The following is a 24,753-nucleotide window of genomic DNA, read 5'->3' as shown; positions in this document are numbered from 1 at the left end:
TCATCGACGACATCCTCATCTACTCGAAGAACCAAGCTGATCATGAGGAGCATCTTCGGTGCATTCTTAAGCTACTGCATCAAGAGAAGCTCTATGCCAAGTTTTCAAAATGTGAATTTTGGCTTCGCGAAGTCCAGTTCCTTGGTCATGTGGTGAGTGAACGTGGAATCCAAGTGGATCCCGCAAAGATAGAAGCTATTATGAACTGGCAAGAGCCAAAGACACCTTCAGAGATTCGTAGCTTCCTAGGTTTGGCTGGATACTATAGGCGTTTCATCGAAAACTTCTCAAGAATTGATGCACCCTTGACGTCGTTAACACGTAAGAACATTAACTTTAATTGGGGGCCTAAGCAGCAAGAATCTTTTGATATCTTGAAGCAGAAGTTGAGTAACGCTCCAGTACTGACTCTACCTGAAGGCATTGAAGAATTTGTGGTGTATTGTGATGCGTCACACACCGGAATGGGTTGTGTGTTAATGCAAAAGGGCAAGGTCATAGCCTACGCTTCACGTCAATTAAAGGTGCACGAAAAGAATTACACCACCCATGACTTAGAGTTGGGTGCCGTTGTATTTGCACTAAAGCTTTGGAGGCATTATCTGTATGGGACGAAGTGCGTGATCTACTCTGACCACAAGAGCCTTCAACATCTGTTCAATCAGAAAGATTTGAACATGAGGCAGCGACGATGGATGGAAACCTTGAACGATTATGATTGTGAAATAAGATACCATCCAGGCAAGGCTAATGTAGTCGCAGATGCTTTGGGCAGGAAGGAAAGAGTGAAGCCGATAAGGATCAATGCCAAGAGCATTGAAATTAAGAGCAGCTTGAATGAAAGGTTGTTAGCTGCACAAAGGAAGCTGTGTTGGAAGCTAACTATTCCGAGGAGAAATTAGGAGTAACTGAAGAACAGTTGTCCTACGATAAAGACGGAATGTTGAGATTAAATGGACGAATATGGGTTCCTGTATATGGAGGACTTCGTGATGTTATCCTCAAGGAAGCCCACAGTTCCAAGTATTATGTCCATCCTGGAGCTGATAAGATGTACCAGGATTTAAAAGCGAATTATTGGTGGATAGGCTTGAAAAAGTCTATAGCTGCTTATGTAGCTAAATGCTTGACGTGTGCTAAAGTCAAAGCTGAACATCAGAAGTCGTCAGGTTTACTGCAACAGCCTGAAATTCCCACTTGGAAATGGGAAATGGTGACGATGGACTTCATCACCAAATTGCCTAAAACGCCGAAGGGAAATGATACTATATGGGTCATAGTTGATAGACTGACTAAGTCAGCACACTTCCTGCCCATTAGAGAGACCTTCAGCTCTGACATGCTAGCCCAATTGTACGTAGATAAGATTGTGGCCTTGCTTGGTGTGCCAGTATCTATTATCTCGGATCGGGATACTAGATACACATCTCCTTTCTGGAAGAGTTTCCAACAGTCTCTGGGCACTCAATTGAATTTCAGTACGGCTTACCACCCTCAGACGGACTGGCAGAGTGAACGTACCATTCAGACGTTGGAAGACATGCTGCGTGCATGTGTGTTTGATCTAGGAGGAAGTTGGGACAGGCATTTACCATTAGTCGAATTCTCCTACAACAATAGCTACCATATTAGCATTAAGGCTGCGCCTTTCGAGGCACTATATGGTAGAAAGTGCAGAACGCCCATTTGCTGGGCAGAAGTGGGTGATACGCAATTATCAGGTCCTGACTTAGTCTTCGAGACAACGGACAAGATTGTCCAAATTCGTGACCGCCTGAAAGCTGCTCGAGATAGGCAGAAGAGCTATGCGGATGAAAGGCGAAAGCCTCTCAAGTTTGAGGTTGGCGATAAGGTTTTGCTCAAAGTATCACCTTGGAAGGGGGTGATGCGATTTGGCAAGAAAGGTAAGTTAAGCCCAAGGTATATAGGACCTTTCGAGATCATCGAATGTGTAGGATCAGTGGCTTATAAGTTGAACTTACCTGAGGAGCTCGATGGTATTCATAATGTATTCCACGTCTGCAATCTAAAGAAATGTCTAGCTGACGAGTCGCTAGTCATACCACACACGGATGTGCATATAGACGAGAGCTTAAAATTTGCGGAAAAACCTGTGTAGATTGAGGATCGACAGGTAAAGAAGCTTCGGAGGAAGCTTGTGCCTATTGTCAAGGTAAAATGGGATGCTCGTAGAGGTCCTGAATATACATGGGAGTTAGAGTCCAAAATGCAAGAGAAATACCCTCAATTGTTTCAGTAAATCTCGAGGTCGAGATTTCTTTGAAGGGGGTGAGGATGTAACACCTCGGAAATTCCTGTCCATTGAAATAAAGACACGTGTCATGAGAAACAGACTTGTCAGGAAAACCGGATCAAATAAAAAGATGTATGGTAGGATTTTTAATAAAAAGGGCGTCATGATATTTAAAATACCTCTGAACGACCCAAGGGCGACATGTTATTAAATCACCTCTGAGCGACCTGAATTTTATAAATCCCAAGATCCTTAAATCATTTGATAAACATCCTACATGATAACCGGTTGGTTCCAAATAAATAAAGTTCCATCTTTATTATTATGGACTTTGGATTAATAAGGTTTGTTACTACTGAAAATACTAAATAAAATCCTTGTAAATGGAATCAAGAATAATTATGAAGCTTGTTAACTATAATGGGAATCCAAGACTTGTTCTTGGTGTTTCCGTCACTTTACAAGTCCCATAAAAGGTCACATGAAGGAGGAAACATGTAAGATCTATCCAAGCATGCAATGGCTGAGCCAATGGCCCCACTACTGAAAAAGATGGACTGAATTCGGAAATGGTTTGATTGCATGGTCAAGACTTAAAAGTTTACAAATTTTTGTCCTCTGACCAACGGTTACGGACCGCAAGGCTCAAGGCTTACGGTCCGTAAGGAGGATACCTGGGCGATTTCAGCAAAGGTCGGTTACGGACCGTAACCATTTCAGCATACGGTCCGCAAGAGATGCTTACGGACCGCAAGGCCTTAAGCTTACGGTCCGTAAGGCTGTCGCTGGCAGCAGGTTTTGGACAGCTGCCTGTTCAGCCTGTTGCACCGACTTAAATAGTGGTTTTTCGAAACATGGGACTTGCTAGGCAGTTTTTAGCCACATAGGGACACCTGGGGTGATCACACATCAATTGTAGACTTGCATGTCTTGATCTTGAGCTCATGGATGCACTATATAAGGGTCAAGAGTTGTGACCATTTGATCATTCATTTGCATCTTCACTTCTGGAGCTCCTGGATAGCTATCAAGTTTTCTTAGGCTCCATAATCCTTCTTAGGACTCTTGTAAGTGTCCTTAACCTCCCTTAATCCATTTTAGCTTAGTTAATTAGCTAAAAGTCAAACCATCGTAATTAAGGTTTGACTTCGGGATTAGTCCATAATTACTCACTAATATCCCGAATTAAAAGTACCTTTAAGTAGGTAATTATGTGGGTAACAAACCCTTAAAAGGGTAATTCCAGAATCCCACTCTAACTATGCTAATTGTCGAGTCAAAGTACATTATAAAAAGTCAACAGAAATGACTATTTGCGAATTAATGCATAATTAGCAATGTAGGTTACATGCAATCTGTTTGATCATTAAAATAACTTGGTAATTAATGTAAGAACATGTTCCAACATGTTCAACTCGACAATTTTCAGTTTAGGCTCGGTTTGGAACCGAATGTCGCAAAGTTTGACTTCTGCTTTGACTTTCAGTTCTGACCCGTTTAAGCCAAGAATAGGATTGCCTTAGAGCTTCTTTTGAACCTATTTACATGTTAGTATAACTCTCTGAGATTATACAACTTGGTTCATTGGATATCCTATTCACGTGCATGTTTCCGTTAATCGCTTATATGTTGACCATTATGCCCATTTGACCTTAAAACGTGATTTTTGAAAATGTAAAAGGGTAGGCACCTTAGTTGCTGATTTATAAACTTGCACCCAAAATTTGAAGTCAGATTGAGGTCCAGATTAAGAGTTATGCTCAATAGCGTAATTAAGAGCTTCTTTACTAATTAAATGGCGTAAATTACGTATAGCCTACTAAAACCCAAATTTTTATACCAAACTTTTTACCCACTGTTATAAAATAATATTTTGGGATTTTTGGTGATTTTTATTTATTTTTAGGCTGAGCATAACTTAGTGTTCTAAGATTAATTCGGTTTATGCCGGTTTTGCCCTTTTTAGCCATAAAATGAGTTTTACAAAACCTTTTGACCTCAAACCAATTTCTACTGATTTGTTATGATAAATAAATTATTTTGAGCCTTCTGGAATATTAAAAATATCAGCTTTTTACAGAAAACCCGGAAATGGCTCCAAATCGCCTTTTTAGGCATTTTTAACACATAAGTGTGCACTAGGACCTTATTTAGCATAAGGGTTTGAACCTACTGATGTAATTAGTATACTTTTATATTTTTAAATAGTAGGCAAATGTTTTGAACTCAGAATTCCAGAATTGACCTTTTAGGCACTTGTGAAATTACCAAAATGCCCCTACGGTGCATAGTAAGGTTAAAGTCAATAAATTTCACATAATTTTGATACCCTACTGTTATAACTTAGTAAATTAAATATATTTACTAATGTAATCAGACCTGTAACTCAGGTTATTAATTTAACTCTTTTTACACCTTATAAAATGACCAAAACGCCCTTTTGAGTCATAGTTTTGGTCTAAAATCATTTGGGGCATAATGGAAGGTATCATTCTGATATCACAACATATTTCAAGCATAATAACTTCAGAAACTTGTATTTGACTCCTATGGTTACTCGTTACGCATTATACGCGTTCGGATCGGCTTATGTGGCTAATTTGACCCTTATAGCCGAAACGGGTCAAACCATATCTTTTTGGTCTCAAAATTCAGAATGTGATTATATTACCCATATAAAACAAGTGTGCAAGGTTGTTGGGTCAAAACCACATTCTTAAACGGTCTTCACCTTATTGTGCGTTTAAAACCGTAATCTTTATATAAAACTAACCGGTCTAAGCTTAAGACCCGTTAGGATTCTAATAGGTTATTAAAACCTTAATTTCCAGATCTAGGAGCCCAGTAAAAGCTACTTGCACTCGTTATATTTGGTTTATACTTTGCTCAGGTAAATACATTTAACTTATTTTCCCTATACGGGCTTGGGGTACGGTACATAAAATACCGCTTGGTCGGGGAATTGACCTTAACCAGTTGATGGTTAAGTGCTGTCAAATTAACTCGTTTGAAAATGCTGTTTTGTTTGTTTAACGCCTTTGGGGGTTTAATGACCATGTCCCGGATATCCTTGGCATCATTCCATGAATGGCCACGACCTTAGCACACGGGTGTAGGCGTACACCCGTAGTGCATTTTATTGCATATAATCGTCGGCACGGGAGGAGTCTCGCGGCGATTTATATTAAGTGGTGTGTCTATTGAGTTTTAACCCGACACGACCTGGGCTACTGAACGCAGAACAAACATGTAATTCTTTTACAAGATTATTAAGCAAATAATTATCCCAAGTTATAAAAAGTTTTATGCCACGTGCATTTAAATCAATTTTAAACATTTTTCAAAATGAGTCAGTTGAATTGTATTTACCAGTGTAAACTGACGTATTTTCCAAAAAGACTAAGTGCAGGTACTACGCGCAATAGGCTGGTCACTCCTTAAGCATCCATAGAAGTCTCGCAAGCTTAGGATGCGTGAAGTCTGTTGAAATGAAGTTTCCTTTTTGTTTGATTCTGCCTGTGGATTTTATTTCGACATTTTGTGATACTTGGATATTACAATAATTTTAAGTTGAAATAAATCTATCTTTGCTTCCGCTGTGCATTATAATTTGTGTTGTTTGACTATGACGATATCAACTACGTCACGACAATCCCCCACCGGGCCCACCGGTGACACGTGGAAATTAGGGGTGTGACAATGCAGTGTTTAAATACTAGAAGACTGGAATAAGTCAATTAGTGTACTCTGTTGTGGATGAAAGTCATAGCCAAAATGGAGAATTTAGTGATTGAAGAGTGGTACACCAGTGGTGTGAATGTAATAGAAAAATAGGAGTTTATATGTTTAATGTAAGTGTACTTCTGTAGTTCATGTCTAAAGTTATGGTTTGAATATATGGCATCTTGTTATGTTCAAAAAATATAGGATGATAAGGGTGATGCAGACGATAGAAGATTTCAAAAACTGTTCCAGATACATACGCGAGACGTACGTACATACGAGAGACGTACGTCTATTTATCGGTGAACGTGATTCATACATTATACTACATACAATGAAACCCCAATTTGCCAACCTCAAAGACTTTTATTTTGATTACGTTATAGTTGATAACGAGCTACAATCGTTCTTAGATGTTCAACCAGACGTCGTAAATCGACCAACACAAATTTATGATTCTTGAATTAACTATTTATGGCGATAAACAAATTCCAATCAGTATTCACTTTGATTCTGTTTTCTTTAGTTGTCATGATGTGGATTATCAAAGTTACATTTTGATTATGTTTTTTAGTTGTTTTCATGTGCATTACCAAACTTATTGTATTGACAGAAAGATGCACATGTGCATACATGTTTTTCTATTTAACTTAACATGGTTATTTGATACGGAAAAATGATGCACACGCGCAATATACGTGTTCTAATAATGCTCTTACCCATACATATTTTTTAACAACATACCAGCACACTTTGATACGTATATACATCGCTTTAATATACATAATACATCCTTTGATATACATAATACATCGACATATGATTACTAATTTTGAATAATGCACATATGCATCCATACATAATCTATCCTATACAACTACTGTCAACCAAATATACACACACCACATCAGTTAGCCACTTACTACTGCCCAAACAAAAAAAAAAAAACACAAAAAAGAAAAAAAAACAAACACTACGTGTTTCATGTCCTTGAGTCACCCACATATAACATCCATAACATCATATCGTCTGTTCCTTTTTCCAGTTGTTGAGCACACCCCAGCATTCCTATTGCTTCAACGCCTCTTCGTCTAACATCTGCTTAACTCTTTCATCTTTGCTTAACTCTTTCATATGTTAATCCATGTTTTTTTTTCCATCGATGATCTACAATGAGCATGTGTATCAGCATTAATTTATGATCAATATATAAGATATGCACACATGCATCATTATATACATGTGCATAAACATTAAATACCTTAATAACCTATGTTGACAAACTATGCACATGTGCATATTAACATATTCTGTCAATCTATGCACATGTGCATAACTATATACCACACAATTATACCTTATTAACATATTCCAAGATGAAATACACATTCGCATAACTGTATATCACACCAAAAAAACACCTAGATAAAACTAAATACCGATTACAGATCATTGATGCATAGGTGAGACTCCTATTCAAAGTCATATGCATCAACATTATCTACCTTGTTAAATTATTATTGCAAACTATGCACATGTGCATATTAACCTATTATAACAATTTATGCACATGTGCATAACTATATAGATCACAAATTTAGTTTATTATCCTGTTATGTGTAATCATATTCTGTCAGGCTATGCAAATGTGCATAACTATATATCACACAATTATACCTAATCAACATGTTCTATGTAAGCCTGTTCTGTTAGAAAAATATGCACATGTGCATATCTATATAGATCACAACATTACCTTATTATCCTGTTCCGTGTAAGCATATTCTGTCAAATTATGCACATGTGCATAACTATAGCTATGCACATGTGCATTAACATGACATAACTTATCAATAATTATAATTCAGTAAAAAACCCTAACACTTACCAAATCAAATTTCGTGTTGCCCATCATATTTAGCATTATAATCACGTTATTTGCTCAAATTCAATATGCACATGAATGATATTATTAACTTTATTTGCTCAAATTCACTATGACACGCTCATTGAATCATCTATTTTATAATCACGTTGCCCTAATTATGAACGGATTAAAAATCCACAATGCTTATAATCACGTTGCCCTAATTACGAATGGATGAAGAATGTACGATCGATGATTATGTTCCTAATATATATTATACGACTGACTTTGGACGAAATTTGGGAACTAACCTCGATTATATGACTATCTGAAGGTAAAATCTCAAATCTGATATAAAATCTCAATCCAGATGCTTCGATGCTTCGATATGGTGAACTGATGATGGTGAAGTGATGATGTATTCGAGATGATGATGTAATCGACGAACTTTTGAGTATTGTTGAGAGATTTAGGGACGAACTGTTGAGTATTGTTTTTTTTTTTTTGGTAAAGGGTTACCCCGGTGATTCTATATATTCACAACCAATAAACCAAGTAGTGTAGAGAACCTACACTAGTTCTAACATGAGACATACCTCATGAAAGTACACCAAACCGGACAAATACAATCATAAAGAAAAAACCACCTAGACAACCAACCTAGGACACAAAAGAAGCAACACAAAATAAAACAATCTAGCCACCATCATCGCTGATAGTGTTGCCGCCAATCTTCCACTCCGCAAGGACCCTTTGCACATTAGCAGTCTTTCGCAGCTTCGCGCCCATAAGCTTGTACCGAACCGGATTTAGAATAACTTCGCTTATCACTTCCGGGGGCCTCAATTGATTCATGAAAATTCTAGCATTACGCTCCTGCCAGATAATATAAGCACTAGCCGCAACCAGAAGACGAGCAGCATAGTTGGCAACAGACTTTGACCGAGCCCGGGGCATTAACCAATCTACAATATCTGTCCACTTCGGATGAACAGAATCCATACCAACCTTTTGTCTGACCGAAACCCACACTTGAGCCGAGAATGTGCATTCAAAAAACAAATGGCTGTGAGAATCATTATTCTGATAACATAATAAGCAGCACATCATGTTCATATTCTTTCTTCGCTCTATCCCCCATTGCAAAATCTTGTCTTGAGTCAGCAGTTTACCCCTCATAATTAACCACATCAGGAAAGCATGCCTTGGAATACATTGCGCAAACCAAACAACACTACTCCATTCCACCTCCGGACTTCTGTAGCGAATCGAATGCCACACCCCCGAAGTAGTAACCTCGTTAAACTCATCTCCATCTCGCCACAATAACTTGTCATGCTTATTCGGATCAGTATGGACATTATCAATCTGATTTAGGACTGGGAAAAGATCCCTCCAAGAATAACTTGTCTCGCCACAATAACTGTTGAGTATTGTTGAGAGATTCAGGTTGAATGTTTAGAAATGTTGAGAGATCTGGATCTAATCAGATGTTGGAGAGAGTGGACATGAAAGTTTTTATTAAATGTAGTTTAATTACTGATTGAAGTCCGATGGTAAAAGGAATCAGGTAAGCGAGTTTTTTTAAAAGTTGTTTGTTATTTACAAAATTGCCCCCTGTTCACAATGGTTCTCGCGGTTCTCGCATGAACCCTACCCTATTTATATGTATATGTGTGTGTTTAAGGATCGGTGAGTAGTAACTGATTTGTGGTGAAAAAATTATCCCTGGAACCGGGGATGGTGTGCTTGGTCTCCTTCCCAGACTTGACTCCGACCAGGGTGAAAATTTTGACTTTGAAATTGAGGCTAAACGATTGAGCCAAAATGTCTTTGACGTTTTACACATGATTTCTCTTGTAAAGAACTTTTCGTCCATTGCTTATCGCGCGTAACTTTAAACATACCCTAACTAAATTATGTCTTTTTTAAGTTGGGCATTTTTCTACCTCTTTTGCCTATTTGTAGCTGATCACTCCATATCATTAATTAATGCCAAGTGCCCCTAGTTTCTATCGTTAGGTAAAGAACAAAGTGACTGTACACTGAATGAACTCAATTTACTGCTTGTAATAGTAACAAACTTAATGCGAGGAGGCGACTTACATGAAAATTCATTCATGGGAACCCCCAGAATTCTTTCTTTGTTGTAGCTTTCGGGTGTGTTTGGATCAATTTATGTGCGTTGGTTTGAATCCTAACTAAATCTATTAAACTTAATGGCAAAAAATGTAAATGAAGACGCGCATATACATTATACCAAGAACTGCATATAAAAGAGTCATTGACCTTAAACCGAGTATTTCATGTTGGACCGACCGAGTTCCCTCCAACAGTCACAGTCATGGGTCCAAAACAGTAAACTAGGCAGATCTTCCAGTCTTTATGGTTTTATTTAAAATTTAAGGAGATACATATTACACGCCAACTTGATGCTACATTATTCTTGGTTATTTTTATTAAGATACTTGGTACCATTTAGCTTAACTAAGGTATAGAAAGATGGCCCTGTGCCACAAGAGACGTGATACAATCATCAAACATCTCTTGAATCGTCTTGAACTTGAACCCTAAGCTCTTGATCTTTGCAGTGCTAAGCTCATAATATGGTCGGTCGTGCTGCTCAAACCTTAAACATAATTTGCATTCAGTCTTCCATAATAATAACAGTAAGACCATGTGTAGTGGTTAAGAAAAATAATGCCCCCACCATGGGGCATTATCCGACACGTGGCAGTCCAGTCAGCATGGGGCGTTATTGCAAAAGTGGTGTAGTGGGAATAATGCCCAAATAATGCCCCTTCCAATCATTAAACAAAAAAAAAGCAACCTAAATGATCATTGGCTAGTCAAACATGAGAATAATGCCCATTGGCCACATGCAGCGTTTTCTTCATAACGCCAAACTCAATTTTCTGAAACTTTTTTTAAAAATAACGCCTAGTGTAATGGAAGTGGGGGCATTTTGGGGCGTTTTTTTTCAATTTGTTTTAAAAATCACGCCCACTACGGGTGGTCTAAGAATACAAATTTTGTACCTCTTTGGAATTGGTAGTGTGGGATAACGCGCCGACAGAATCGACACGAGTTCATTGTTATCAACGACGTTTGAACTGCACAAATATCGCCCTTCAGCGTCATCATGTTCGTAAACTAGAATATGGCAGAGAGCAACATCATCTATATGAACATATCCCATCCTTCCATGCCAATAAAACCTCTCTGTTTCCCCTGTTTTCATTACAAAATTAATAAAAAAAAAATACAACCAAAATCGACCGGTTCGTAAATACTGGGCCTGGGCCTGGGCCTCACCTTTAAGCAAGCCCAAGATATCAGACGCTGTAGAACATAAAGTGGGAGGTAGGCTTGGTCCCACCACAAATGATGGCATAACAGTCACCAAATTGATCCCATTTTCATTGCAAAACTCCCATGCTGCTTTTTCAGCCATGGTTTTAGACAGTACATACCAAATCTTGAGTCTTTCACAGATTTCAACAGAGCTCCAACATGACTCATCCAAAGGTATTTGAGAGTCAATGTTGTCTTTGACCCTGACTGTGGAAGATGATGAGGTGAAAACCACTCGTCTTAGAGACGGGTTCTTTTTACATGAACGTAACACGTTTAGTGTTCCGTTCACAGCTGGATTTATGATCTCCTCCTGCAAAATGTGCGCGTTTAAGAAAATGAATAAACGATAGCATCATGATTAAACTTAATGAAGGTATAAGCATACCCTTGGATCAGTAATATGTCCGAGAACAGGAGAGGCCATGTGAAAGACGCCTGCGCACCCCATGATCGCGTTGTCAAAGCTTCCTTCTTCTGTTAGTTCGGCTTTCACAAGGCGGAGTCTCTCTTTTGCCCCTTGCAGGTTCCATAAGTGAGCTAGTTTTGCTTCATTTCCTACAAATTTAAGCACAAAAACACATGTAATCTTTGTATAGTTCAAAACAGCTTGGGTTGACCCGTAACGCTTTTTTTTTACAAGTAATTGGTGTGTTAACTACAATCACAATCTAGTGTTGTGAATAAAACATTTGGACTTTTAAAGTTTTTCTGTTGACCCGTTAGAGATAATATATATATCCCAAATCGTTCCACTTATAACTAGATTGAACACGATAGCACATACCAGGGTCTCTAACGGTACCAATGACATGATAACCAGATAACAGGAGTCGTTTGATGAGCCAAGAAGCTAGGAAACCGGATGCACCGGTTACACAAACCGTGCCATGCTCCATAACTTTGATGATGCCAAATGATGTGATATTTGTAAAATATATATACAGGTGCAGGTGGCCAGAACGTTTCACATGGTGGTATGGAGAAGTTAAGTCACATAATAATTATGAAGTTTATTATTTTAAACACAAAACCTTTTTTGTACTTTTGTTGTTGATTTGATCATTAAAATGTAATATGATTACAAACTAACGGCAGATAGACGAGCAACAAGCTGCGTCGCTACCCCTTTCTGAATAGCAAACCCTACCCTGCTAAACACAAAATTCTGCCCCTTAAAATGTGCGGTGTTAGTGCTTACCACATGTTGAACCCGCTTTAGGAACCACACCGCGTCAGGGGCGAGAGCGCCAAATGTATTGAAAGCGAACGGGACGAACACGTGCTGATTCTCGATGCAAGTTTTTTCGTGTTTAGCTACTTTGCCCACCTCTGCCTTGGTTATCGCCTGTCCCGCCACAAACCCGTGGTCCCTTAGCCCAACGAGGGGGGACACACCTGTCAAATCGACACACGCGTGTTTCCCTCCTTCCCATCCAAAAACAAGAATGTCAGCGGGCCGTAGCGTAGATCTCCCTTCTAATGGATCAGTCAAGAAGTTCACCGGAGCTTCCTTTTTTTGCCGAGATCCCTGCTCGCTTAAGGACATCATACAACACATCTCGAACTAAATCATGTCGATATTCAAAGCCCGGTAATTCTTTGCAATGGACTGCATGCTCCCCAAAAGAATCCAAGCAACACTTCCGACATACAAGACACGAGTCATCAACCGGGAAAAGGGGTATCATTAAACGGTACTTGAGGATAGCCCGATATTCCACAGCCGACATACATTGCCCTAAACCTTCGATAGGAGCAGGAAAACCTTTTTTGGTTTTAAGCAAGGGGGAAAAAGGAAATTGTAGCATATTGTTGTTTTAAATTTCTTTTATACTGTTATATTTTCATTTCTTTAAACCACAGGTCAATGCACAAGCTAAAGACTCGTGACATCCAACAGATCAAAGGGTTCTTTACAATTATTGTTATGATATGAGGTATGCAATGCTTAAATTTCCAACTCTTATTGTGGTAAATTTTATTTGAACATTTATTTATTATGTTTTGGTGTAATCCTGTTGCAAATACTAAAATACTAGTCTCATAACAATGAAAGGGGGAGGTGAGATTATTTTAAGGGAAAATTATCAGAATACTTAAGTTGACCAAAAAATTTAAAAAAGAAACATGGAATTTAGCATTTACTAAAGAACGGGCTTAGCTGACACTTTTCTCCAAATATGTAAGCTTAGATGGCGCTTTTTACCAATAAATGTAAGCTAAATCTTAGTCGTCTTAACCGGTGTAGCTAATGTGGCAGCTTCTGATTGGAGGAAATAAACGTTTTGATTACTTTGGTGAAGGCTAAAATGTGATATCTATTTTTGAAAACTTTTTTTTGTTAATTTTGACTATTTTAGTAAATTTCCCTTATTTTAAACACATGTCTATATTAACGCATCCTTATTAGTGGCTCATTAGGTGTTAGTCAATTTTTTGGAGTTAGTGACTCGTTTCTTTACTTTTTTCCACAATCCTACCGCTTCATACACGAGTTCACCTTTTGAATAATCAGTACCAATGTTTTAAAATCCGGTTTTTTAATCATACCGGATTAGGCACAAAAATGGTTTAACCGGTTGAACCGGGTTGTGCCGGGTGGTTCAACCGGGTTGACTAGTAAATTGTGTAATTTCATAAATTACAACATTATCTCAAAAAATAATCCAAAATTGGATTAAAATAGAAATCTGGAACAAACTATGAGGGTGATGAAAGTCTGGAACAAGTCACGAATAATGGAGTGATGAAACAAGTTTTGAATTTTGATCGATGGAGATAAAATATTAAATGGAACAAGTCACGAATGATGGGGAGTGATGAAGCAAGTTTTGAATTTTGATCGATGGAGATAAAATATTAAAAGTTGTTAGGTTAAAGCTAAGAGTAAACATGGAGATGGGATGATAAAAAGTAAAATCCCAACCAAAAAACAGACCTGAGACGGTACCGGTATAACGGTTCAAACCGGTATACCGGATTTTACCGGCGGTACAAAGTCTATGCCGTTTCTCCTACTTACCGGGGTGTTTCGTACCGGATTTACATCCGAAAACGGTAATACCGGTATAACCGGCTGGTATTTACCGGTTTTTAAAACATTGATCAGTACATGGAAGGATCAAATAAAAATAAAAAGTTTATTTTGGCTAGAAATGATAGAAAACAATAGGATTATAACATGTGACAAAATTTAAAATAAAGAGGAAAGAGAATTTTAGTCAATTTTATCCAATCTTCTTCCTCCTTCTCTCTGTAACTTCAAAACCCACCATTTTCAAAATGCACCATCTTCAACCTTTTCTTCACTTTCTATCTTAATAATCACTACATTACAGTGCGATTTACGTCACCAATCAATTATTCAAACACCCAATCAATGTGTTCTTCAACTTTTTTGAAGAAACCCAGTTTAATTTCATACAATATCTCATTTTTTCCCGTGATTTTGAAGCGAAACACTCGATTCGTTCGATTCGATCGCTGATAAGTGTTTCTAACATTCAAATTTCGTCAATCGTTAAAGAAATCGGCTTCTATCTATGTAAGAAAATTTTGAATTGCATTTTTACGATCTGGGTTTTTGAATTGAGTCATTGCGTTTTACAAAGTAATGAAAAAACATTGTTTTTTGTATTTTGAGTTCATTGGGTTTTAAAAACAACACATTTTATTGTGTTTTTAGTTCATTGCGTTTTAGGTAAAATACATTTTATGTGTTTTTAATTCATTGCGTTTTAGAAAAAAAAAAACACTTTCTTTTGTGTTTTTATCTATTGCGTTTTAGGAATACACATTTTTATGTGTTTTTTGGTCCAATACGTTTTAGAAAAACACATTTTGAGGTGTTTTTAGTCCATTGCGTTTTAGGTAAAACACATTTTTATGTGTTTTTAGTCAATTGCGTTTTAGAAAGAACACTTTCTTTTGTGTTTTAGGCCATTGCGCTTTAGAAAAAAAAAACATTTTGAAGTGTTTTTAGTCCATTGCGTTTTAGGTAAAACTCATTTTTGTGTGTTTTCAGTCTATTGCGTTTTAGAAAGAACACTTTCTTTTATGTTTTTAGGCCATTGCGTTTAAAAAAAAAGACATTTCTTTGTGTTTTCTGGCCATTGCGTTTTAGAAATAGGACATTTTCTTTGTATTTTTTTGTCCACTGCGTTTTAGAAAAAAAGTCATTTTTTACTCTTTTTGTCCATTGCGTTTTACGCAACTGGATTTTCGAAAAAAAATAAAAAATATAGCAATAGTATACTCGTTTTAAAAATAAAAAACGCTCATTTTTTGGTGTGATTTTTATAAAAAATAATGTCGTATGAAAGAGTTATTAACGTTTAAAAAATGGGGGGAATTGGAGGAGAGAGAAACTATTGCCTTGGATTGACTAGAATGCCCCTACACAAACCCACGCGCCTCCTTTTTTTCATCAATTTCACTCATTTAATCTTAGCCTTTGATTAATAAATAGATGGTTAAGATTACTTACTAGCTTTTCTACCCAAATAAACTTCCTATTATACCCTAACCCATCAGTACATTATCTAAAGTTTAGATAATTATTATTTTGAGAGCATATATTAATAAATAATAAGTCGAGTTTATCTATATATCTATATATCTAAACAGTGGAATGTTCAAATGAGAAGAAAATTTTTTGTAAGAAGAAAAAAGAATAAGTTTCAACCAATAAGAATATTCCATTTTACTTCATTTAATATTTGCATTTAATTTTAATGTAAGGGTATATTTGTAAACTTACATAGATCATTAATTTCTTGTCTTCCTTTTTAATAGCTAACTACATTAAATTTGTAACTTATTTTCAAAATATATATTTTTTCAAAAAATAAAAAAAATAATTTAGAGTGTATGACAAATTACTAAGTGTGTAGGATAAATTACGAGTTGTGTAGGATAAATTTAAGTATGTGTAGGATAACTTTCGAAATGTGTAGGATAGATTTTAATGTGTGTAGGCAATGAAAATTAGTGTAGAGAATAATGGTCTTTATGAGTAATTAATTATTTAACTACTTAATATTTTACAATTGTACCATTTGTTCTTTTTTTTTTTCAATTAAATTTTCTTCTCAAATGAACCCCCCCTATCTAAATAACTATACAAAGTTATAACTATATAAAGCAAATGTGATGTACAAACTTGTAATTTTACATCGCGTCCAACACTTTAAGCAATATGTGCAACTAATGAATGCTTATTTTGTGAGGGTAAAATTGTAAAGAATACAAAATTTTAAGACACTAGGAGGGTACAATAGTAAATTCAACCTTCACCCATATTCACACACTCAAAATCTTTTCCATCTCTACCCTCAAGAAACCTAATACACATCTCACAATTCAATTCGTCTTTTGAGTATCCCTTCTGTTTCCATCCTTCAATTCGTCTTTTGAGTATCCCTTCTGTTTCCATCACCTTTGAGCAGTCTCAATCGCTTCACACTCCTTAACGCTCTGTTCCCGAGTTAACTTAATGAGGGATAAGAAAAGAAAGTAAAAGTGAGAAAGGAAAGGACGAGAAAGAAAAAAAAAAGATGTCTTTCTCACCGTTTCCTCCCAAATCGGAAGGAACGAAAAACTAAAGAATTTAGCCTAGTTTTCCTTTCATTTCCTTTTCTTTTCCTTCATTAAATGAAACTCGGGAACATGACATATTTTATTTTCCTTTCTTTTCCTTCATTAAATGAAACTCACGAACACAAAATATTTTTACTTTCTTTTTGTTTCTTTTCCTTTCCTTCCGCTAGTAAATTCTGGAACACAGTGTAAAAGCATGACCTTTTCTCTCAATTTTGGCCCCAATTCAATGTCTTCGACCACAAGATGTAACTTCCTCAATGATTTTTAAGACGCTCATCCAACATTCATGGCTTGTTACCCTAATTTTTCATCCCTGCTCCCAAATTTGCCCTCGTTCAATGTCTTCTTAATGATTCCTTCCAACAAAACCAGTGTAAATTGAAGACATAAATGAAACAATGGGAGCAGTTAATTATGAAATCAATTTGGTTTGAATGATTTAGGTTCATTAATTTCATTTTTGTCGATTCGTTTTTGGTTCTAGTTTTATCTTTGGAGGCTGATAATGGTGGTGCATATGAGAAATGGTGGTGCATATGAGAAATCGAGGCCGCAAGAACCGTCACAATCGCCCGTTGTGGATAATTTCAAAGAAATGCGCTCGCCGGCGGTTGTGGATCGGCCAGAATACGGTGCCGAAAGTTGTGGATCACCGACGGTTGAAGCAAATTAGCTACAGGCATAACTCTACCTAATCGATTCAATGGGACTGAATGCTAGGGTCAAGTGAATCGTCTGTGCTTTTCGTACCCCGTTAAGAAGTCCGCAGCTGAATCATTCTTCAATTAGCAATCAGGATCATAAATCATTGACGGGATTTATTGTCAAGTTTTTCTGTGTTTCTATTTTTCGTGCTGTTGTTAATTTTGATCGATTTTCAATATATTTACATTCGATTTGTTAATGATGATACGTATTGGTTAGATCTTATGTACTAAAAACATCTCTTTATTTTAGGTAACTTTATAGCCACTTTTCTAATCCTTCAGTGCTATCCAGCTGGCTTCTATTTGGCTTTCACATTTTGTTACCTGAAACGCGTTTAAAAACATTTTTGTCAGTGGGAAATACTGGTGAGTGATCCTAGTGTAATCGAGTTTAATAAAAACCATTGTACAGTATTGAGGGCGGTCGCGCAATTACATTTGTTTCCATCTATTCAATTACAACCCACGGTACTGTCAACCCGACTTGTGGAAATGTTACTCCTTGTAAGGCAGTAACAAATTTTGTATACAAAACCCCAACATACCGACGATAATTGTAGAATACAAATACTCAATAACTGTTTAATATATTATTAATCGTGTGAGGTTTTGTAAAAGCAATTTGCAAAAAGGAGATTACTTATATTGCTGTCTTAGGTTTTCCTTTAGGGGTTTCCTGGTAATTATCTATTAAATACACAAATGCACATGTGTTAGTATAATAACCCTTAATATTTACATTAGTAATACCCTCCCTGAGACGGCATTCCAACGACTACGTCGGGCAGAACCTCGACAGCCGTTACGGAACCCTGGATCAATCGAGCAGCGTATCTAATACGTAACCGGGGTTATGATACTTACAACGGAGCAGAACTTCGTATTATGCCCAGAGATTATGCCTACTATTCAGAAATTTTGAGAGAGCAAGAGATTTTGAACGATCGGAAACTGAAGGCTGAGAGCCTTCATTTATAGGCGACCTTTCGCCTTCCCTCGCGGCCCGCATAAGATGTAGCCAAGGGCTACGCGGCCCGCCTAATAGGCTGGGTAGGCCCTAGCCTGGCCCAGTCATTGAACTAGCTTCAACACGCGTTTGACACGTGGCGGCACCGGGTGCAGCCCTGACTCCGAGCTGTCGCGCCCCGCGTAAGAGACCCTAATGGTCTAGGCGGCCCACGAGCGACACATAAAACTTGATTTTATTTTATTTTTAATTATATAAGGGTATTTGGGGCTCGGTTTTCACATACGGGGTATACTTTAGAACATATTGGGATATTTTAATTATTTTTAGGGTGTCGAAAATATTCAGGAGGGTTGTTATATCCTCCCCGCCTTGTTTTAGAGCTCGTCCTCGAGATCTACTGGAACAGGTGTGGATAATTCCTTTACATTTCTGATTCAAGCTCCCATGTATACTCTGGTCCTCTTTTGAAGTCCAATTTCACTTTGACCAGAATTAATCTCTTGTGCTTGAGGTTCTTAACTTTCCTGTCTTCAATTTGTAGTGGTCTTTCTACAAATTTTAACTGCTCATTTACCTCTATATCCTTAAGAGGTACTACCAGTGATTCATCAGCTAAGCATTTCTTGAGATTAGATACATGAAATACATCATGTATTCCTGCCATTTCTTTTGGCAGTTGTAGCTGATAGGCTACAGGTCCTATTCTTCTAATAATCTCAAAAGGTCCAACATACCTGGGACTTAGATTCCCTCTTTTGATGAATCTTACTACTACTTTCCAAGGAGAGACTTTCAATAACACTTTGTCTCATACCTGAAATTCTAATGGTTTGCGTCTGTTATCAGCATAGCTCTTTTGTCGATCACGTGCTGATTTCAGTCGTTTCTTGACTTGAATGATTTTGTCAGTTGTTTCTTGTACTATTTCAGGTCCAGATAGTTTCTTTTCCCCAATTTCTGCCCAACAGACTGGGGTTCGGCACTTTCGTCCATAAAGTGCTTCGAATGGTGCAGCATTGATACTTGTGTGATAACTGTTATTATAAGAAAATTCTATTAAGGGTAAGTGTTCATCCCAATTACCTCCGAAATCAATTACACAAGCTCTAAGCATGTCTTCCATTGTCTGAATTGTCCGTTCACTTTGTCCGTCCGTTTGAGGATGATAAGCGGTACTTAGATTCAACTTGGTTCCCATGGCTTTTTGGAAACTTGTCCAAAAGTGAGAGGTAAAACGGTTATCCCTATCAGAAACAATTGATAAAGGAATTCCATGTAATGAAACTATTTCATTTACATATAATTTAGCTAACTGTTCTATACTGAAAGTTTCCTTCATTGGTAGGAAATGAGCTGACTTAGTTAGCCTGTCTACAATTACCCAGATTGTATCATTACCTTTTCTTGTTTTAGGTAATTTGGTAACAAAATCCATTGTTATCAATTCCCATTTCCAAACTGGCATTTCTAATTGTTTCAATAAACCTGAGGGTTTCTGGTGTTCAGCTTTAACTTGTGAACAAGTTAAACACTTAGAAACATAAGCTGCTATGTCCTTTTTCATTCCTATCCACCAAAAATTCTTTCTTAAATCCTGATACATCTTATCACTTCCAGGATGCATCGTATACTTAGACTTATGGGCTTCTTCTAATATACGGTGGCGTAAGTTTCCTAGTTTAGGTATCCACATTCTTTTCTTATGGAATCTCCAAATTCCATCTGTTCCTTGTTCCAATTCTTTAATCATTCCTTTTAGTTTTTTAGTATCGTCCTTGATTACTGATTCTTGTGCTTCTCTAATCTGTTCATTTAAATCTACTTGAAGATTTAATTTAAAAGAATGCACTCTTTTTGGCTTTTCATGATACTTTCGACTTAAAGCATCGGCTACTACATTGGCCTTTCCTGCATGATACTGGATATTGCAATCATAATCACTAAGAATTTCCATCCAGCGTCTTTGCCTCATATTCAACTCCTTTTGTCCGAAAACATATCTTAAACTCTTATGATCTGTGAAAATGGTAAACTGATTACCGTAAAGGTAATGTCTCCAAATCTTAAGGGCAAAAATTATAGCTCCTAATTCCAAATCATGGGTTGAATAATTCTCTTCATGATTCTTAAGTTGTCTAGATGCATAAGCTATAACCTTTTGACGTTGCATCAACACACATCCATAAACTAACTTAGAAGGGTCACAATAGACTACAAAGTCTTCAGTTCCTTCTTGTAACGCTAGTATGGGTGCATTGGTTAGTCATTTGCTTAAGAATTCTAAAAGCTTCTTCCTGTTTTGGTCCCCATTCAAACTTAATGGATTTACAGGTTAGCTTAGTCAAGGGAATGACTATTCTAGAAAAATCTTGAATAAATCTTCTATAATATCCAGCCAATCCTAAGAAACTTCTAACCTCGGTTGGTGACTCAGGGGTTTTCCATTTGGTAATCGCCTCGATCTTGGTGGGATCCACATGAATTCATTCATGATTGACTAGATGTCCAAGAAACTGAAGGGATTTTAACATGTTTATCAAAGTAATTTCATCCATATGAAATAAAAACGCAACGGAAATCAAGTTTAAAACATGTTACTTTTAAGATATAAATTCCATTTATATGAAAAAACCCAAAACCCGGATCCATATATGAAGATGCATACTATCATACACAACCATAGGGTGTTTAGAAAACTACCTTCTTGGAGTAATAGGATGATGAAAAGGATTGAACAGTTGCCTTCAAGAGTAGAAGGCCTCAAGCTTGTATACCCCAAGCTTCCAACAAACACCACGAGATTAGCTAGGATTTTTAACACTAAAGATCAAAAAACCGAACACTTGAGAAATGCTTATGATGACCGAAAATTAGAGAGCTATTTCTCTAGTTCTTCCTTGTTCTTGCATTTGTCATCTAAGTATTTATAGAACCATGAGAGAGAATTGCCACCCATCTTGACCAATCATGTGCCAACTTACACATGCAAGTGCATGAAACCCCATTGGACCAAAATGGTCTTGGTTAGACCACCCAATCAAATCTCCTCTAGCTTATGACAATTGCATGTCTTGTGATTGGATATAAAAATTTGGGAAGAACACCAGGGGGGGGGGGCTAGCTTTATTTTATAAAAAAAATAAATTTCTTTTATAAAATTTAAGTCTTGGTTTATATATATTTATAACTTTTATAAATATAACACTACATATATGCAAGACTTTATACAATCTTTTAAAATGTTATTTAACCCATTAAATAACAAAATAAAATATTCTCTCAAAATAAATTATCCATATAACTTATTGGTTTCTCAAGTGTAATTATTTAGAACACCAATTTCTAAATATTGTAAGTGTTAATATTTATTTGTTTGATCATATCACAAATAAATAATATAAGTGTTTGTCTAACTTGTTATTGGGTATGACTCGACTTGGATCATAACGTACTAGCCACATCAATTTAATATGTGTCTTGGGCATACAGAGTCCAACAATCTCCTACTTGCACAAGATACATAGGAGATTGATGCAAGTAGTAAATGACGCCTAACTACGGTTTACTACCCCCAATACGTATGACTATATTTGCCATTCAATAACATCATCCCTTTCAAGTCCCTTACTTGAACATGATTTAGGTGAATTTATCATTTATCCTTTTGTTACAGATGTCATGTTAAATCCAAAGACACAGAGTGATCACTCTCTGTTGATTTAACTTTATCAGGCCTTAGACATCTTACTCTCAACGAATAAGAGGAACAAATCCCTTCTTGACTACATACGTCTCTCACAATCACCTTGTATCACACCTGAACTTAGCCTTATGTACTGTCATATTACTAACAGCGAAGAAATAAGTCAAGACATAATATCTGGTGAATATCAAGACCCAATATGTATCTCAGGTCAGAGGATACTATTATATTCGCCTTTACTCAAAATTTACTTATGATCAATCACAAATGATTCCATGCAGTAATATTTGAGAGCGAGCTAGTCCAATATTTGTATCCCACAAATATCTACGAACTTTGGCAGCAACACTTTGCTCTATATTCATTCTAAATGAATATCCACTAATCCAAGTTCATAATAGTCTTACATTCATGTTTGTTCCCATAATTATGATCGACTACGGACATTTAGAATAACTAACTTATTCACGGATTTAAACATGCTAATATGAAACGTAACTCAAAATACCATAAATGAGTTAAAATTAACAATTGTTTCAATATCCAAATACAAAATTAGATCAAATCCAATCACTAGAATATCGAAGTCCTAAGGAACATGTGTGACCCTCATGTTTTCCTCTGTCAAGGAGCTTCGTGAGTGGATCCGCAATGTTTTGATCGGTGTGAACTTGGCGGATACATATCTTTCCTTTTTCAACTTCATCTCTTATGTAGTTGAATCTCCGCTCGATATGTCTAGTCTTTTGGTGCGCTCGAGGTTCCTTGATTTGAGCAATCGCACCCTCGTTATCACAAACGATCTCTAAGGGATCTTGAATGGTAGGGACCACCCCTAGGTCGGCTATAAATTTCTTCAGCCATACAGCTTCCTGGGCTGCCAATGAAGCGGCGATGTATTCTGATTCTGTAGTGGACAATGCTACCACGTCTTGTTTTGAGCTCTTCTAGGAGACTGCTCCTCCATTTAAAATGAAGACATACCCCGATTGCGATCGAGAATCACTTCGATCGTTTTGGAAACTCGCGTCCGTGTAACCCTTTACAACGAGTTCCTCCTCACCAGATCCATATATTAAGAATATATCCTTAGTCCTCCTAAGATATTTCAATATGCTTTTAACAGCCATCCAATGACTGTTACCTGGATTTTGTTGGTATCTACTCGTCATGCTCAAGGCGCATGAGACGTCCGGCCTAGTACATATCATTGCATACATGATGGATCCTATAGCTGACGCATATGGGATTCTTTTCATTTTCTCTTGCTGATCCTTTGAGCTTGGACATTGAGATGTATTCAATATTGTCCCCTTTTGAATAGGTACAAAACCTCTCTTAGAGTTCTCCATTTGGAACCTATTCAAGACTTTGTCAATGTATGCACTTTGGTTTAAACCTATCAAGCGCTTTGATCTATCCCTATAGACCTTTATTCCCAGAATGTAGGCTACTTCACCAAGATCCGTAATGGAAAAACAACTTCCAAGCCAAGCGTTTACACCTTCCATGGTTGGAATGTCATTCCCAAATAGTAGAATGTCATCGACATACAGTACTAAGAAAGTGATGATGCTCCCACTAGCTTTCTTGTACACACAAGCTTCATCGCCGTTTTTGATGAATCCAAAATTCTTAATTTCTTCATCAAAACGGTGATTCCAACTTCTAGATGCTTGTTTCAATCCATAGATTGATTTCTTTAACTTGCATACTTTGTCAGGATGTTTTGGATCGACAAAACCTTCAGGCTGAACCATATAGACATCTTCATCAAGATATCCATTAAGAAAAGCCGTTTTGACATCCAATTGCCAGATCTCATAGTCATAATATGCAGCTATGGCAAATAATATACTGATTGACTTTAGCATCGCCACAGGCGAGAAGGTCTCATCATAATCAATTCCTTGAGTTTGAGTGAAACCTTTTGCTACAAGTCTTGCTTTATAAGTATCCAAGTTACCATGCATATCTGTTTTCTTCTTGAAAACCCACTTACTTCCAACTACTTTAGAGTTAAGTGGTGGCACAACCAATTCCCAAACTTGGTTGTCATACATGGATTGCATCTCTATGTTCATGGCTTCAAGCCATTTGTCGCAATCGGATTTTGACATTGCATCATGGTATGTGGTTGGTTCATCTGAATCTACCACGTAGCATCCATCCATGAAAAATCCATATCTTTCAGGTGGATTACTAATTCTACCAGATCTGCGAATATTTTGTGTGTTCTGATCAACCTCTTGATCGTTTTCAACAACCTCTTGTTGAGTGCTAGTATCAACCAAACGTGTATCATCTTGTGGTTCTTGATCCTCCTCAAGTTCCATTGTTCTATCACTGGTTCCTTCCATAAGGAACTTAGCTTCTAAGAACTTACCCTTTCGAGCAACAAATACCTTTTGCTCGGTTGGGTCGTAGAAATAATATCCTATATCATCTTTAGGATATCCTACAAAGATACACTTAGTAGATCGAACTTCCAATTTATTTGGAGTGTATTGCTTAACATAAGCTTCACAACCCCAAACCCCTTAAGAATGATAATGATGGAGGGTTTCCATG

At 37.0% G+C, this 24,753-nt stretch overlaps 2 protein-coding genes across 2 annotated transcripts; both read right to left on the bottom strand.

Moving 5' to 3' along the window:
* Positions 1 to 8,540: 8,540 nt before the first annotated feature.
* LOC110914203 lies at positions 8,541 to 9,023 on the bottom strand. The gene has a single exon (XM_022159013.1). It carries the CDS (start codon positions 9,021 to 9,023, stop codon positions 8,541 to 8,543), a length of 483 nt encoding a protein of 160 aa, XP_022014705.1.
* A 1,180-nt stretch (positions 9,024 to 10,203) lies between these two features.
* On the bottom strand, positions 10,204 to 12,144 carry LOC110912476 (tetraketide alpha-pyrone reductase 1). The gene is made up of 5 exons (XM_022157210.2): positions 11,986 to 12,144; positions 11,587 to 11,756; positions 11,160 to 11,511; positions 10,883 to 11,075; positions 10,204 to 10,473 (listed from the first exon to the last, which is right to left on the bottom strand). The coding sequence occupies exons 1-5, from the start codon at positions 12,095 to 12,097 to the stop codon at positions 10,332 to 10,334; spliced, it is 969 nt and encodes a 322-aa protein (XP_022012902.1). The 5' UTR covers positions 12,098 to 12,144; the 3' UTR covers positions 10,204 to 10,331.
* Positions 12,145 to 24,753: the final 12,609 nt, after the last annotated feature.

This window comes from Helianthus annuus, chromosome 17, assembly GCF_002127325.2.
Source record: "Helianthus annuus cultivar XRQ/B chromosome 17, HanXRQr2.0-SUNRISE, whole genome shotgun sequence".
Taxonomy (NCBI): domain Eukaryota; kingdom Viridiplantae; phylum Streptophyta; class Magnoliopsida; order Asterales; family Asteraceae; genus Helianthus; species Helianthus annuus.
This window is presented reverse-complemented; position numbering and strand designations above follow the sequence as displayed.

Excerpts from the sequence above, each read along its gene's own strand:
- LOC110914203 (XM_022159013.1), bottom strand. The coding sequence starts at position 9,023 with ATGAGGGGTAAACTGCTGACTCAAGACAAGATTTTGCAATGGGGGATA.
- LOC110912476 (XM_022157210.2), bottom strand. The coding sequence starts at position 12,097 with ATGGAGCATGGCACGGTTTGTGTAACCGGTGCATCCGGTTTCCTAGCT. Across the intron at positions 11,757-11,985 it reads TGGTACCGTTAGAGACCCTG|GAAATGAAGCAAAACTAGCT; the intron begins GTATGTGCTATC and ends TTAAATTTGTAG. Across the intron at positions 10,474-10,882 it reads ACACTACCAATTCCAAAGAG|GTTTGAGCAGCACGACCGAC; the intron begins GTACAAAATTTG and ends ATTATGTTTAAG.